This window comes from Cottoperca gobio, chromosome 6, assembly GCF_900634415.1.
Source record: "Cottoperca gobio chromosome 6, fCotGob3.1, whole genome shotgun sequence".
In the NCBI taxonomy this organism is placed as follows: domain Eukaryota; kingdom Metazoa; phylum Chordata; class Actinopteri; order Perciformes; family Bovichtidae; genus Cottoperca; species Cottoperca gobio.
The window spans coordinates 17,981,195-17,998,370 of NC_041360.1; the positions used below are offsets into that span (position 1 = coordinate 17,981,195).

General features: G+C 40.3%; 2 protein-coding genes across 4 annotated transcripts; both read left to right on the forward strand.

Annotated features, from left to right (window-relative positions):
- Positions 1-335: 335 nt before the first annotated feature.
- On the forward strand, positions 336-7,526 carry pgghg (protein-glucosylgalactosylhydroxylysine glucosidase). Of its 3 annotated transcripts, XM_029434181.1 has the most exons (15): positions 336-486; positions 568-628; positions 1,093-1,407; positions 1,933-2,143; positions 2,236-2,671; positions 2,761-2,880; positions 3,282-3,413; positions 3,490-3,601; positions 4,210-4,282; positions 4,362-4,498; positions 4,578-4,711; positions 5,453-5,548; positions 5,637-5,734; positions 5,818-6,041; positions 7,226-7,302. In XM_029434181.1, the coding sequence occupies exons 3-15, from the start codon at positions 1,164-1,166 to the stop codon at positions 7,300-7,302; spliced, it is 2,094 nt and encodes a 697-aa protein (XP_029290041.1). In that variant the 5' UTR covers positions 336-486; positions 568-628; positions 1,093-1,163. The 3 variants fall into 3 exon arrangements, with proteins under 3 accessions (XP_029290041.1, XP_029290040.1, XP_029290039.1); XM_029434180.1 differs by having other exon boundaries at positions 336-608; XM_029434179.1 differs by lacking the exons at positions 336-486; positions 568-628 and having other exon boundaries at positions 1,164-1,407; positions 7,226-7,526.
- A 562-nt stretch (positions 7,527-8,088) lies between these two features.
- On the forward strand, positions 8,089-17,120 carry incenp (inner centromere protein). Its single transcript, XM_029433447.1, has 21 exons — positions 8,089-8,318; positions 9,367-9,515; positions 9,610-9,720; positions 9,821-10,428; positions 10,537-10,579; positions 10,784-10,853; positions 10,957-11,056; positions 11,214-11,244; positions 11,396-11,483; positions 11,611-11,751; positions 12,219-12,236; positions 13,031-13,140; positions 13,231-13,348; positions 13,446-13,556; positions 14,110-14,306; positions 14,414-14,513; positions 15,068-15,148; positions 15,381-15,419; positions 16,041-16,103; positions 16,240-16,381; positions 16,553-17,120. Exons 2-21 carry the CDS (start codon positions 9,376-9,378, stop codon positions 16,726-16,728), a joined length of 2,487 nt encoding a protein of 828 aa, XP_029289307.1. The 5' UTR covers positions 8,089-8,318; positions 9,367-9,375; the 3' UTR covers positions 16,729-17,120.
- The last annotated feature ends 56 nt before the right edge of the window (positions 17,121-17,176 follow it).

The following is a 17,176-nucleotide window of genomic DNA, read 5'->3' on the forward strand; positions in this document are numbered from 1 at the left end:
TCAGCCAAGCGGCCCTGCATGGTGTTTTATTTGTGAATATGTATGCATAAGGTGGCAGCCATTACAGCCTGCAACAAGACTGCTCAAACTGTCAGACTGTAACTCAAGTTTATTATTTATATGGTTAAGACCTTTTTCTTAAAGCTGGCAGTTGACATCATACATAGTGTGATTCGTGATTCGTGCACTTGGCATTTCACTAAAATCTAATAAACAAATCTGTAGTGGTGTTTTATTTCATTGATCCAGTGTGAACTGCACAGCTGGATTTGAACACACTCTGCCTCCAAATGAAATCCAGCCCATGTTTTCCAGCAGACCCAGAATCATGTCCAGGTTTTCTTTGCAGCACAGAGGGCTACATGGCCTCCTCCTACAGTTGTGATACTCGACACTACTAACTAGGACTTTATCAAAAACATTTGAGTTCTTTGCCTTCAGTAGACATACACTCTGAAAGGAATTACAGCACTTAAGCTGTTTATTGTAGGTTAAACTGTTCATAACAAGCGGTTTAGGAACATCTGCAGGTTTTATCTTCAATTTGCTGCATTTTTCTTTCTCCAGCATTCCTCTTGTTGCAGAAACAGATGCGTCTTCCCGTTCATGTGAGAGTGAAACACTGGAAGTGCGTTGCAAGTAGTGGCTTAGCTTGATCTCTGAGATTGTATGTTTAATTTTGCCAATGAATGCCTTCAAAGTAATTAATAGTTTCAGACAAATGCTTAATTTCTGAGGAGTTTGAGTATGTGGCTCATTTTGAAACTTTATGTTCTCCTGTTTGCTTTATGACGTCTTGGGATGACACGTGCCTTGTGACACTAAAGTGCCAAACTACGCAATCTACAAATAGCCTTTGGTGGCAGGAACCTGTGAAAAGTGTGTGTGTGTGTGTGTGTGTGTGTGTGTGTGTGTGTGTGTGTGTGTGTGTGTGTGTGTGTGTGTGTGTGTGTGTGTGTGTGTGTGTAGCTCAGTAATATTGCATAAAGAAATGGTGCATTTAACCATTCTAATTTCATTGATTGAGTATAATTTTGAAAATAGAGAACTGCTTTTAAAATATAGATGTTTTCAAACCATGCTAACTTGCAGTAAGTGAGCTGTGACCCTTTCAACGAACCTTGACTGCATTTGGGAAACGAGACCTCCAAGTGAAGACCACCATGTCCTGTGAGGAAGACTCTTACATCTTCTCCACCGACACCCTACCCAGCGACCGCCGCTTCCTCCCTCCACTGGCCAATGGGCTTCTGGGATGGAGGGTGTACAACAACACCATGCACATGGGTGGTGTGTATAACGGGGAGGGTGGACATTGTCACCGAGCAGATGTCCCCTGTCCTTTCGCTGTGAAGGTTGAGGCAGAAGAACCAGGCCAGCATAACTACAGCCTGAACACCCACACAGGTAGAGTCTGCCAGACGTGTGGACTTCTGTCACATGACTTGGACTTAAGTCACAAATTTGATGACTTTGGACTCGACTTGATAAAATAAAATGCAACTCGTCTTGAACTTTAACACCAACGACTTGTGACTTGAAAATACTTAATACCTTCCCCCCAGCCCCAAGAGAACAAAAAGTATGTTATTTCAAAAAGGGTGCTATGAATCAACGAACGTTAACGCAAATCATTCTCAGGAAGTCGACCCCTAATTCCCCAGTTCCACTTTGTTTAAATCGACAGCATCCATTCCAGTTACAGGAGAGAACCTGATAAAAAAAGTTTGCATTCAAAAACTATGTGGCAGTCAACAAAAAACAAGTTGCACTATCCAAAACGTGAAGAGTGCATTATGACTTGTTTAGGACTCGAAACTCAAAGTTTAAGACTTGTCCCACAATGGCTTTGTCCCACCTCTGTGTCTGCAGTGTTTGACTGGTTGCAGGAATCTGTGTTTTCGCTGCTAAATGTCTCATCTTCTCACGCAGGCATTTTTACTCACACTCTGAGCTCAGCAAGTGTAACGGTCACACAGTCTCTGTATTCACACCGACACTACCCCAACCTGATGGTGATGGAGGTCCTGATGGTGCGTCAGGTGACTTCAGAGGAGCCAATTACTGTTAACCTGGTCAGTTCATTCACACCTCAGAGCAAAGACATACTTTTTGAGTCAGGTCCTGATTACAAAGGAGGAAGGTTAGCTCAACAAAAACATGTAAAATGCACATTTCTGACTTCATAGTACAAGTATGACATCTTACACACTCTACGCCCCTTCTCTCCCTCAGTCACATTCAAGGAAAGGTGACGACTGCTGAGTACCCAGGAGGTTCCTGTCCCTCAGTGCACCTTATCTGGACCACCATACCCTCCACTCTGACACTGCCTCCAGACCACAGCCAGGCCTGCTGGGGCTTCGTCCTGGTTGTGGCCAACAGTTTAGAATCTGCTGAGGCCAATTTTGATGAGGGCCTGGATCTGAAGGCGACTGGTGACCTGCGTCCGTCTCACGAGAAGGCCTGGAAAGAACGGTGGCTGCAGAGCAAGGTGGAGGTGGTAGGGTCAGAGAGCCTCTGCAAGGCTCTGATTGGCTGCATGTTTTACCTTCTCAGCGCCTTCCCCTCCATTAACGACAACACCAGCTCTTTTGGTGGAGTCAGTCCAGGCGGGCTGTCTAATGGTGGCGATGGTCAGGACTACTGGGGCCACGTTTTCTGGGACCAGGTAAGATTAGTGGCATTTAATGGCTACTTATGCTATTTGCATGTTGTTGGTATGATGCATTATACAATGACCCTGACTTCCTGTGACAGGACATTTGGATGTATCCTGGCATTGCCCTCTTCTATCCCAAGCTAGCCCGAGCTGTGCTGGAGTACAGGGTGGGGACTATAGAGGGCGCAAAAGACAACGCCCAAAAGCAGGGCTTCAAGGTAAAAGAGCAACTTTCCAACAACATATTTGCCCCCTTGTCCTTTTGAATGAGTCCACAGATGTCTTTTTGTCATTTTTAGTTTCCATTGTGCTATGTTATTCTTATTTTCCTTATTTATTTTCTTCTTACATGGTTTTAATTAAAGTAGAACAATAAAAGACATAATAAAAAACTTAAATGTACAATGTAAAATCTCAATGTAAGCTCTTATATACGAGCTAATACAATTACTGCCTCAATCAGGGTTCAGGATATTTAACTGAAACCAACTGCTGGTGGCAGAATAACAGCCGTGTTTGATATATTTTAGGGATGCTCCTGCCTTTTCTTGTTCTACATTTTAACAATGACCATGAAACCGCATCTGAGTCTCCTGAAGAAAAGACGTTATCTGTACAGGGACTGAAGTTCCCATGGGAGAGTGCTGTGTCAGGGAGGGAGGTGTGCCCGGAGGACATTTATGGACAACAAGAGATTCACATAAATGGAGACGTCACCCTGGCCTTCCAACACTATCTCTACCTCACTGAGGTACGCTCTTTTATCCTCGCTCATCGCCATCGTGTCTCTCTCTGTGCGATGATGTTAACTGAGCTCTTTGTTGCAGGATCTGTCCGTGTTCACAGAGGGCCAGGGCAGGGAGGTGATATACGGTGTGGCTGATTACTGGGTTTCTAGAGCGTCATGGAACCCAGAGGACAAGAAGTATCATCTCTTAGGTAAAAAAACATTATTTAGAAAGATGCTAATTATACAGAATCCACTTAACCTGTCGTGATTATCCAGCTAAGAATTTAATAATTAATTAATTAAATAAATCTGACTTTTGATCCCACAAAACGATTTCTGTCTCTCAGTGTTAAGACTTTGATCATTTATTTAGCAGGGGCAATGCACAAAACATATATTATACCAGATAATTTTCATTTGTAGTCCCTAATTCTATTTTTTTTCCTTTCTTTTATATTGCTATTGTAATGTCAGATTATTTATTTTATTTCTATATTTATACATATTAGACACCTAAAAATTAGGCCTGTCGAATTAACGCGTTAAAAATATTAACGCAGATTAATCGCGCTCCTAGATGCCCCTGCCTTTTGGTCCGACAGCACGGAGCTCTGACAGCAATTATTTATTATTATATATTATTATTTATATTTATTTAGTTTTTCATTCTAATCATTTTCTATATTTACACATTTTAGGTACCTTTAAAAAAAAAAAGTCAAATATAAAAATTAACTGCATGTAATCGTTATTAAATAATTACGTGCATATTTTTTTATTTAAATATTATGAAGCATTTCCCTTTTGTGCCATTCAGGTGTGATGCCACCTGACGAGTATTATTACAATGTCGACAACTCTGTTTACACAAACACAGTGGCCAAATTCAGGTACTAGTATTTGAATATTTCCGTGCAGTGCATATTAACTCATGATTACATATCATACAAAAACATTTTAATTTTTCAGTCTCCAGTTCGCTGTAGAATTGTCTGAACGCCTCCAACATCCTGCACCGAAGGAATGGCAGGAAGTGGCCGAACACCTCAAAATACCTTTTGACGAAGAATCCCAGTACCATCCTGAGTACGATGGCTACATCAAAGGTTACATTTTGTTCCTTTTTGACTCTGAACTGCATAAAAGAATCATGCATGATGAGAATGTCCTTTGAACGTCTCGCAGGTCAACCGGTGAAGCAGGCAGACACAGTGATGTTGGGATATCCTCTTGGTTTGCAAATGACCCCAGAGATCAGGAGAAATGACCTTGAAGCATATGAGCCAGTAACAGACCCTAATGGTCCGGCCATGACATGGGTGAGACACGGCAAGTTGTGTGTGACTGTTTTAGACATCTATTGGCGAATGCACTTTTCTTTTAAGGATTACATTTGAATCATTTATTAAAACTGGGCAGTAGTGGAGGAAGTGTTCAGATCCTTAACTCAAGTAAAAATAGCAATAACACAATGAAAACAAATATTACTTAAAGCTGCTGTAATCAATATAATGTGACACGCTCTGACAAACCTGCCTAGTAAATGGGAGAGACATTTAACTCCTAGCTGGTGAACTTAGTGGAGGAATTAGCCGCTGAAGAGACAGATATGTTTCTCAGGAATTGGTAGTGACCAAAAACAGCTAAAAGAGAGTGAATATGGGACTTAAATTAATCATCATGACTCCATGTGAATGCTAATGTTGCTCTGTAACTGCTGGACGTGAAAAAAGGCAACTGTTTGCTAACACGTTAGCCAGATCAACTTAATGAGGTGATGATACAACAGTGTTGTATTTACGGTACACCCCCTGTGGCCAAAAACAAGTATCAAAAGTACTTGTTCTGCAGCAGAATGACCCGCCAGCGTTTTATTGTACGGGAACAAATTTAATGTGGTTGCTGGTGGAGCTAACTTTTTTTTATCTACTTTAGACTCTTGGTAGTTTAATATGTAACAGTTCATTGTATTTTACTAGGGTTAGCAAAGTCTGTTGTTGCTGTTACTTCTTTATTAATTAGTGCATGTTTGTACCAATGCTTTTGCTTTGCATTATAAGGGTATGTTTGCAATCGGCTGGCTGGAGCTCGGCGAGGCTGAGAAAGCTCAACATTTACTTGAGAAGTGCTTCAAAAACATCCAGGGACCGTTCCAGGTGAGCTTCTGACTCACGCAGCCACACGATGCTAATAAATGACTCTTTACTAGATATCCAGTAAATGTGTGATTACTTCTCCTCACAGGTCTGGAGTGAATCATCAGATGGCTCTGGTGCAGTAAACTTTCTTACGGGGATGGGGGGATTCCTGCAAGCTGTGCTGTTCGGTTATACTGGCTTCAGGTCTGTTACTGAAAAAACACTTCAATATGGACACAGCAGGTGGGCAGTGATCCAAAGATTGACATGCTGTGTTTTTATCCTAGAGTTCAGAAGGAATGTCTGGCCTTTTCCCCAATTCTTCCCGATGGCATATCTGAGCTCTGCGTCCGTGGTGTGAACTACCTGGGCAGTCAGATGGACTGGCTGCTGAGGAAAGATGAAGTTTGTATCATACTGAGGGAAAAGGCAAATAGTGCTGGCAACACTAAGTCCTGCGATCTGCAGGTGGTCCTGAAGGCATCGGGAACTAAACTCCCTCTCACCCCAGGTAACCCACAAGCAAAGACATGCAGTGATGTCAGCTCATTTTGGTTTGTTTTATAGAGCGAGGTTTCTTTACGCTTTAAGTGGAAACAGACAACTTTTCAACCCCCCTCTCCCCACACTTTTTCCAAGTAGTATTATTGTTGGCGCCGTGGTCACAAAGACAACCGGATCACTTTCATAACACAAGACACGTTATTGTCATTGTAGGCATACAACAAAATGACATTTGGTAACTTTCAGTGACCAGCAGATAAAAACAAGACAATAAAATAGAAACAAACTGGTTAAAAACAAGATAATTATAGCAAAGAAGTTAGTTTAAATAAATAAAAATGTTGCCACTTTAAATTTGTACGTCAATGATAAAGATCACACCTTCCGTACTACAGCCCAACAATTTAATTAATTTATACATTACACTAAAAACAATACACTAAATATCAAAACATTAGATTAAAATATAACAGTAGTACATGAGCTCATTGGTAGGGCACAGTATTTCAGTGACAAAATAAGAAAGAGTGCAATGATGAGGAAAATGCAGTCTTGAATTGAATGCATGAAATCTACAACTCCAAAAATGGCACCATTTGTCTGATCCAGGGAGGAAATAATGGAGAGCACTCATACTCTCTCCATTTAAAAAGAACTGGCTCTTCAGACACTGTAGTGGCAAAAGACAGACGGGCTTTTATTACAGTGATAACTGCTGTCACGACTCATAAAGCTGAGAAAACTGGGGGCTCCAGGGATTGATAGGGACCTTAGAGAGTGACAAACCATTTGTCAGAATAATACAATGTGATTTTCAGTGGAGTGAATCTGGGCACTGTGATAGAAGGTGTTGCACACTGAATGATACGAAGCTGATTGTTTGCTAAACAAATTGATAACCAGAGGAATTCAAATTCTCAATCATTTCATTAAAGGATGCCAAAAATGCTATTAATAAACATACTCTTGGGCAAATCCTTCCCCGATCCAAAATAATTCCACTTATTCTACAAGTCTATTTGTTTGAATTCATGTGCATGGACATTTCTGTGAATGATCATGTTGTTTTAATCAGTACTCAGAACTGTGCTGTTCTTACTTTGCTCCTTGATTTCACATCTCATATTTCTTAATGCCACTGATGCAGTAACACATTATTATTAATTTACTTGTAAATCTCTATATTTTCAGGGAAGCCGGTAACTTTTCCTCCGGAGCCTGGGTATGTTTGTAAACTGCCTTCGATGTCTTCTTGTTGGCCTCTCTGAAACAGCGACCATGAACCTCCAAATCACTCCATTTACCCACAATAACAAATATAAGTTACTTTATATCTAAGCTACTGTTAAGTTGCCATTCACTTGAGCAATCATGGACAAAATGTATGAAATTCTTATAGTATTACTATTTTAATATGCCATGTCAATGTCAATAATCAATTATATTGAATTGTAAACAAAATATATTCAAATAAAACTCCTAACATTCTGTGCAAACCTTAATGTTTTTCATTTCTTGCTTATTTCTTATAACTAGTAAACATCTTGGTGAGCAACACCATCGCAGCATATGTTGTGTGACTTCAAATATCCTGTAGATTTGTTTACTGGAGGGAGACAGCAACAGACAGTCAGCTGAGAAGATGTGACAAAGGACAGAAGGAGGTCACATTTATCTTCACTAATATAATATAAATGAAAAAACAAATCAGTCTGTGCTTCTCAAATTGACCCACCACGGTGACACTTGTGAAGCATTTATTCAAATATATTTCTACGCGTTTTCTGGCATAATTACTGAAAGAATAGGAGATAATAAAAGCCCCTGTCAAACATGTGTTTGAGTACCGTGGGCGGGGCGGAAAACATCCTGCTAAGTATCAATTGGTGGATTTAAATCTGTAACTCCGCCCTGAATCCCCGTTGGGTTGCTTGATATGTCTTCACATGTCGACGGTTTCTACATCCATACCATTGCTCGCTATTGTTTCGCAGGGCGGGGATAATAACCCTTTACGGATAATCGTAAACAACAAATCGAACACCCTCTCTCATACGTCACTGAGCTTCGCCTCGGGATTGGCTGGTGAAGTTTTGAACAACTTAAACGGTTTCAGCGCGGACGACTGCAGTTACCGTCCTGTTGAGAGTTTACACATGAGCTGTAAAAGAATGGAAACCCTTTTAGCACATTTATTTTTACGTCAGTATGCAATTGATTTAGCTTTTAAAGTCAGCGGATCAAAGATCATTGGATTCCCCTTTCAGAGACTCGGATATCAAAGGTAACGCTTTTTATTTTTTAACATCAGACTTATAGCGTTAGCTTGATTAACGTTAGCTCAGCTGGCTAACATCGTAACGTTAGCCTTTTAAAACATTGCAGAGCAGTTATATAAATTAACGTTGTCACCAACTCAGTTTAATGAACTCATCGTGTTTCCCTGTAACTGCTGCCCCAGTATTATGTTAGCACTTAGCATTATTTGACTATTTGATCGTCGTGTGTCACATTGCAGTGTGCTAATATGTTACCTGGGAAACATTAGTTGGCTTTGTTCACATCTTTAAAAACTTGGGTTTATGTCAGGCTTGTCTTACTAACCTACTAAGTTTAATAAAATGCAAACAACTAACATTAGTGTCATGATGTCGTCGACCACATTGTTATTATTAAACAGTTTGCTGCAGACCAATCCATCCGCGAAAATAGAAGACTGCGCGTGCACCGATTGTATTTAACGTTACAAAGACAAAATGGATCTGACAATGCAAGACGTAGATCGATGCAACCGATTTACCCAAATGTTTGTGATTTATGAACAGAATTACTTTATGATGTGACTTGGAGAGACATTTTGATTAAGTAAAGTTGCCTGTTTGTATGAGTGATGTTAAATGATAGTTAACCTTGAAAGGGAGGTGTGTGTGTGTGTGTGTGTTTTCTTTTGTATATGAGGACAATTGACCAGACAATGTGTTATGGCATTATAATATTTACATTGTAGCTATAATATAAAATAAAATGTTGTATTTATGCATAGCCCCAATTGTAAACATGTTTTAGTGTTAATTCACATTCAAAGAGCAAAGAACGCTTTCCAGATTCCCAAGTTCCCTGTCAATAATGGCAGTAGTTTTTGTTTGTTATTGATGCTTTACAAAGTGTAAATGGATTTTGTTGGCTAGATTTTTTTACAGATTGCCATTTAAAGACCGTCAAAACATAAACGACCAGTCTGGTCTTTATGGCCTCTGTGGTGATGTTTTTACTTGCCATCTCAAGTCTGTACCAGCGTGTCCTGATTTTAATGGTGACATTTTTTCCCTCAGGCCGTCAACATGAGCTCCATACTATCATCCATACAATCCCTCATGCAAATGTTTGATGGCAAAGCCAAAGAATTCACCAATGACATTGGTAATGTCCACATGGTTTGGCTTGAGGAGATCCAACAAGAAGCCAACCGCATGTTCTCAAGGTACACTAAATATCCATTTCCATCTTCAGAAATCTGTTCTTCTCTAGAACTGTCTTTAAGGTTTTACAAGTGAAACTGTTTCTCTTTATTTCAGAGATTTTAATGCTGAACCAGAATTGATGCCAAAAACACCGTCACAGAAAAAGAACAGTCGTAGGAAGCGTGTATCTTTGGGGCATCAGGAAGAAAATCAAGCCAGGCGAAGGTTTGTTGCTTTAAATACTGTTTTAGTAAACGTAAAAGGTTTCACATTTTAAATGTGACGTCATTTAAACATGTTGTGCCTTGTAACTTTGTCTTTCCAGATTTTCAAAGGGAAAGCGCAGTAACCTTCGCGGCAACGCCATCGTAGCACTGAACTTCATTGAAGAAGAGAACATTCCCGAGGCCTCCACCTCTCAGGCTGACACCACCGCGCAGCCTAAACGCACCACCCGCAAGAACAAACAAACAAAGGCAGAGGCGGCAGAGGATGTGATCCAGCCACATGGCAGCTGTGAAACTGAGGAGGTGCAGAACAAGAAGCCGGAGCTCGTCGAGGAGGAAGAGATTGCCAAAGTGAACAATGCTGAAGACGAGCCGGACTTCCTATGTAGCACCGCCCAGTCTCCACCTACGTTACCCTTGCCCGAGGTTGTTGTCAGCATCTCTACATCAGACAGATCGTCTGCTGAGATGGCTAAAAATCTGCAGAGCAAAGCTCCTGGCCGTACTGCTGCTAAGATCACAATAGCTGGCACAGCTCAAAGCTCACGGCGGAGCTCTATCCGGTGCTCCCTCAAGCTACGTCACTCGCTGGCCGGTCTGCGGCACAGTATGACACAGGAGTCTATTCGCCGCTCCTCCCGCCGTAGCATGCTTAAGAGGAAGGTGTCTCGCATGGGCAATTCCACATGTAGCAGCAACGTTGATGGTGAGAAATGACCTATATTTGGTTTATAACTCCATAAAATGCAAAACATTGTGGATTCTTCTGCACTTTGATTGTCGTTTTAAACCGATTTTGTTTTTGTGACTGTAGAGAACTCTAGCGTGGACTCTCTTGAGGAAGAGGATAGAGAGGCGTGAGTAATGACTAACATCTTTCTTTGCATGAGTGAATATACTGATGTCTTAATGGGGGGCGGGGGGGAATAACTTGTATAGAATTTTTAAACTATTTGTAACAGTGACCAGTAAATTACTCTTAGTCACACATGACTGGGCATGCATTAAATGTTCTTGGTTTGAAGTGTTTCTAACTCATATAAATGTATTCACTGCTATAGCATGTCGGATGCTGTAAGTGCAGACGTGGAAGAAACCGCTGCAGCTGAAGAATGTATGGAAACTCTCGAGGTATGAATATGTCCTTTTCTATTGAAGTGTCTCAACTCAAATAGAATTTGTCCTTTGGTTATTGATCAGTTAATGTTTTTTTGTTTGAATCAAACAAATGTAGCTCCAGATTAACCAGAGCTTACATCCATCTGCCGGACGCGTTACTCGCTCTGTGACTGCGAACACTGAACTATCAGTGAGCACTCCCAACAAGAGAACAGGTATGAGAACTCGCCGTTTTTAATAATTGTTTTTTTATTTAATTGAGATTTTAGTTGATAGTTCTGGTAGAATGCAAACCTGAATTGGTATCCAACAGGTTTTGTACCAAAATGCAACTTGTTTGTGTGGAATACATGTTTTGTGTTTGTGTTTCAGTCGCTGGGAATCTACAGATGTCAGGTCGCAGGTGAGTGCTGTGTGCGTGCGTGTGTGTGTGTGTTGCACTAAAGTACGGCACAGTTTGATGTGTACAATGACATTAAAGGAATGAGCAACTTGTTGAGACTGTTAAATACATTTTGTGTTATGTCTTTTATTTTTTATTTCTGCGTTTCCAGGTCACGCCTGAGTAGCAAACGCAAAGCTCCAGACACTGCAGAGGAAAGTCCCACCAAGAAACCCCATCCTCCTAAGAAAAGTCAAAGTGTAAGCGGATAAAAAGTCTTGCCCTGTGTAAAGATTTAGAAATGGAAAATATCAGGACACAGGGTTTAAAATGAGTAGATCAAATAGTAATCTTTTTAGAACTTCTTTTATTATTGTTAATAAATAGGCGATGAGGCCCAACATGAGATCCTTTCTTCACACTGTGCAGAAGAATCAGATGCTAATGATGACTCCGAATTCCCTCGGCCGGACAGCTGTTATCAAGTCCTTCATTAAACACAACACTCCTCTGAAGATTGATTCCAAGGTAAGCTGAACGCATAACTTTTTTTTTTTTTTTTTTGCAAAGCAACCGCACTATCGTGCAACGGTATGCCCGCACTGTGGATCCCGACAGCGACACTCGCAGGTTGAGGCGGACAAAACGGAGAGGAGTGGAGAGTTCAGTTTAGGGAGGAACAGAGTTGGCTTTGCTTTATTTTCACCGATACAATCGAGACATCTCAACCTACAGACTCCACTGACTCATAACAGACGTGTGGTATTGCAGTGAATTTTAAAATGAATTGTTTTCTATCTGCATAACTCGATCTGTTTTGTGCATCCCAGAAACCAGAATTATTGTGTATCTTTAGAACATGTTGGAACTCACAAATCACATTAAAATTGTTAAGTGTAAAAAGACATTCTGGTAATATTGTGGCTCACATTTCTCTTCAGCGATTAAGTTAAGTGGTCCTCTTATTTGGATGTTTTTTTCTCCCCTCCCCCCAGTCGAGCGCTGGTATAGTGGTAAGTGTAATGTGAAAGCACTGTATGTTTGTGGGCATTTTATGGTGTCTAATATCCCCTCGTGCAACTTGATTGAATGTTTCCTCATTTACCACGTACCTTTTTAGATGAGCCTCTTTCACACTTCCACGTTTAAACTTAAACGGCCTTGGTCTGTATCAGAGCTGAAATGAAGGCTCTGATAGTTTGACGGCTCAAGATTTAGAAAGATGCTGCAACATTCCCAGATAAATCACTCAAAGTTGAATGTTGTATAGAACTACACTCTATGCTACAGACGTGCATGTAAATGGTTAATATCACAATAATTGAGCCCCGCTATTTTGCATGGTACTTTTGTGAAAGGGGCTGCTGTATGTCAACATCCCAAGATGCACTTGTTAGTTGTTGTCTGATCCCACGCTCGGGCCACTAATGCTCATCCTTTGATCTTTTACACCTTAACAATCCTTCAAACCACCTAAAACAGCTTTGTTAACTTCACTGTCTACACTTAGTCTGTTGACATTATCAACACGGTTTATTTTGGAGACGTATAACCACAGGACAGGAAGATCTCTGCAGTTCAGAAGTGTGAGCACAAACTTGATTTAACTGTTTAAGACCATGAAAATAACAAAGTCTGCCAGGGTGGATTTTTGCTTCATCCATTTACTCCACTGGTGATCGGTTTCGCCACGAGTGCACTCCACCTGCTGCTTTTAGATTCTTTGTACATTTTACCATCTTTTGCAATGTGTTGGAATTCGCTGACTACGCAAGTTTCCTAAATCCTTGTTTTCTCTTTTTCTCAGACAAAAGAGCGTTACAAACTGGAAGCACTTAAGAAGAAGCAGGAGCAAGAGGAGGAAAGGATGAAGAAAATGGAGGAGGAGAAGAAAAGGAAACAGGACGAACTTAAAAGGTTAACACTCGACTTCTTTACACCCGCCGAGTCATTTAGTCACTCATTCTTCTTGTTTATATTAACATTAAAATGTTGTGTTTCAGGAAGAGAGGACGAGAGGCTGAAAAGAGTGTTTGAGGCCAAAGTTAAAGAAGAGCAGCGGGAGGTGGAGAAGAAGAAGAAGATCGAGCAAAAAATGATTCAGATTGATGAGAAAAATGATAAGGTATGCAAGACATTTGGTGACTCTGAGTTTGTTCACCTCCAAACACCCAGTTGAACCCATTTGTCTAATCTTTTTGGTGTTGTGCCTCTTCTTGCAGCGCCACGCTGAGGAGAAGGCCAAGAAGAAGGTGGCCATTAAACGTCAAGAGGAGCTGGAGGTGAAGAAGAAGCTGGAAGAAGAGGCTAAGAGGAAGAAGACTCAGCAAGCAGTGAGACGACGCTCTTTTCTTCATTCATGTAGTCATTTCTGTTGCTGTGCTTAGTTTGGTGCCGTATATGAATTCTGTCACATTGCAAAGAATTATAGCCGCTGAGTTGGTGGATTGTAGTTTTAGCCGAGGGGAGTTTTCAAAAGGCAACATTGCTACGTCCCCACTAGTTAGCTCTCTTAGCCTTTAAGTCTATTAAATAAACAAAATGCCAAGTAGGCAAACAGTCTCACATATTTCCCTTGTTAAGCAGACTAAGAATAGCTCAATTGTCTTGTTAACTAACACTTAATTCAAACTCTACAGAATCAAAATAAAACTGTACAAATCTGTCTTAGTTAGCCGCCCTGGATGTGCAAATACTAGCTCTGCTGCTTCTAGCCAGACCGATCTCCACAATTCGTGTTAGTGCTGTGTCAGCTGCAAAGAAATCACCATTCCCCCACACCCATTTTCCTCTGTTGAATCCAACGTACACAGTTTTCATCTCGTCGTGCAATACATATTGCAATCTTTTCTTATGTTGTGTGTTTTATTTATTTCTTTACTTCAGGAGGAAGAGAAGTGGCAGCTGGAGTTACTGGTCAAGAAGAAGGCCGAGGAAGAGAAGCGGCAGCTGGAGTTAGTGATCAAGAAGGCCGAGGAAGAGGAACAGCGAGCTCGTAAACTGGCTGAAGCTCGCCGAGCGCTGGAGCTGAAGAGAGAGCAGGAGCGTGAGAGAGAGAGGGAGCGACTAGCTGCAGCTGAAAGGTTATCTATGGTCTTTAACCAACGATGGCTCTGTTACTTTATGAACTATAAGTAACCTGATTATCTTGAACTTGGTAAATGTATATTAAACTTGATCTGTTTTTCAGTGAGCGAGTGGAAAAAGAAAAGGTTCTCACTCTGCAGTGGGAACTGGAGAGAGCAGCAAGAGAGAAAGAGAGGAGGGAACTGGAGGAGAAAAGAAGACGGGTACGAAACTGTCCTAAACGTGTGTTTGAACAGGGATTGTTTTAGCAGTCCAAAAACAATGGGGTTTATAGAGCACAGACATCATCTAAGAAACTAAACCAGGTTTAACATTTGTAATCTAGTAATCTCAGATTTTGGGTTGAGTATCATTTCCCAATTTTTCAGGGAAATTTGACCAAACATGATGTTTATAGCAACAATATTTATAAAAAAGCGTATTCGATTGTTGGTTTTTGGGTGACGTTACATGCCTATAAACTATATCATTAGATGCAATATCATTATTATCTCTGTCTCCACTTCTGGTACAGTAGCCAGGAAGCACATCGTCTCATAATGGGCAAATGCTGATTTCATTTTAAGTCTTCAAAATTCTTATATTTTACTTGTTGAACCCTGCAGAAGTTTAAGTAAATGAGTTTTTGTTGTTGATGATATTTCATAAAGACCTCCGTGTTTACCTCCAATGAGACAACGCTGTGGATAATATTATACTCTGCGTTTTAGATTTTGGCTGCTCAGCTAAATTGTTCATGTGCTTTTTGTTCCACTAGGAGGAGCAGCAGAGATTAGCTGTGCAAGTGAAAGCTGCGAAAGAGAGAGAAGCTGCTGCTAAAAAGGCTGCTGATGCACAGGTAAACCTGCGGGAGGAAATGTAGCTTTCATTTAAGCAAAAGTTTACTTCATCAATTATATCCTCAGTTTACTTTTTCATGGTTTCTTTATTAGTACCTTCGGGTAAACAGGACTCACTGATTCAAGAACATCAAAACAAATACGTTAAAAGAAGCATCATATAGTTTACTTTTTTAAGAAATACCTCAGAAGTTCATTTTAACTCTTCTTCTTTCCCTCCCCGCTGTAAAGAAGGCTGCTGCTAGCTTGAATGTGACTGTGGACATTGAGGTAAGAATCTTAACACATGTAAGGCAGAGTAAGGGTTAGAGTCTAGTTTTTATAAATGTAATTGTTACTGGACAACGTCTATGATTTTGTTATTGAATAACTTATTAAAACACATTAATCAATTATCTGCGTGTTAAAAGGTCTCTGTGGGTTTTGTGCTCTGTGGAGTTTTCTTGTAAAGAAACAAAAGTTATATCTGTGTACATCCTTGAGATCTAACAAACGTGTTAGAGTGAACTTGTCCTTCCTGCATAAAACATTTGCTAAACAGATTCTTTAAAGTATTTCAAATCCAGCATTGTTTACATCCATATTTACTAGCTTGCAGTCTTTTCCTTTCTTGTCATTGTTTGTTGGCACTTTGCATCATATCCTGGTGTTTTTACCGCCACCTGCTGATTATTGAATTACATTTATTTAGCTGATGCTTTTTTAAGAGACTTGCTATAAGTGCATTCAAAAGATCAGTGTAATAGCGTAACAATAGTGGGTCATCGAGGAAACGAGATGAACACTAATTAAAAATGTCTCCACAGTACAGCTCGAGGCCTAAAGCTCCACAGGGAACCTGTAAACTGTGGTTAAAGGCATATTTACTACTTTTCTTCTTAATCTTTACAGCGCACTGTAATGACCACGCCTGCAGGAAAAGGTGGAGGCCTCAATGTGACCGTGGATATTGAGGTAAACTTGTAAAACTGCATTTTTGGCATATTTATTGAATACTTTCCCCCCCCCCCCCCCCCCCCTAAAAACATGATGACAATAATTTATCGACAGAGCAAAATCTCATAACGTGGGTTTTTATCCTTCTCTGCAGAAATCCCCACAATCGTACTACATCACTCCAAAGGGGGGCAACAAGCCCAAAGTTACAGAAGATTATGGGATGGACCTAAACAGTGACGACTCAACTGATGATGAGTCTGCGCCACGGAAAGCTATTCCATCTTGGGCAGAAAGTAGGCAGGATTTAAAATAATAATTAGCCAACAATCATTTGTAATATTGTGACTTATTTCAAGTTGAGTTAACATTTGGCCTGTTTTTACCAGACCTATATATCGCAGTGTGATGTCAAGCTCATGTTTTGTCGTCTTAAATGAACAGATTGAATTTTGTCTCCTCCCCAGGTCACAATCTGCAGCAGATAATCATGAAGCAGTACTTCAACCCTCCTGATTTAGACTCTTTCTTCGGAACAATTGAACCACCAAAACTGGAAAACATCTTTTACAAGAGCAAGCCTCGCTATTTCAAACGCACCAGCTCTGCTGTGTGGAACTCTCCTCCAGTTGGAAGCAAGTAATGTGTGTATACTGACGCAGATACACGTGCATTGCTGCGCACACTTTGTTTTAAAGTTTGATCTGTTGTTTTAAAGTCCGTTTCCGGTATATTTGTTTAAAAATCTATTTCCAATAAAGCAACGTATTTTCCAGGAGATTTTTTTTCTGTGTTTAAAGTTTTAGTCGATATTTTAGGAATAGTCTTACTAGTATGTACAATATTATGGATATAAGTATAATTGATGCTTCACGCTTGGACTTGGAAATGAGTGTTTTATAAGTGGGATTTGAATGTTTTTGCCAAGTGATCAGTAAAAACTTTCATTTGTACAATGTGTACTGACTGTAAATGATGGTAGGATTCTAATGTTTGGGATTTATTCAGGTGCATTAAAATGGTTGAAAAAATAAATTGTCTGTAGGTTTCTACTTGCGTGTATATACGTAACACCTAAAAAATAAATTGTG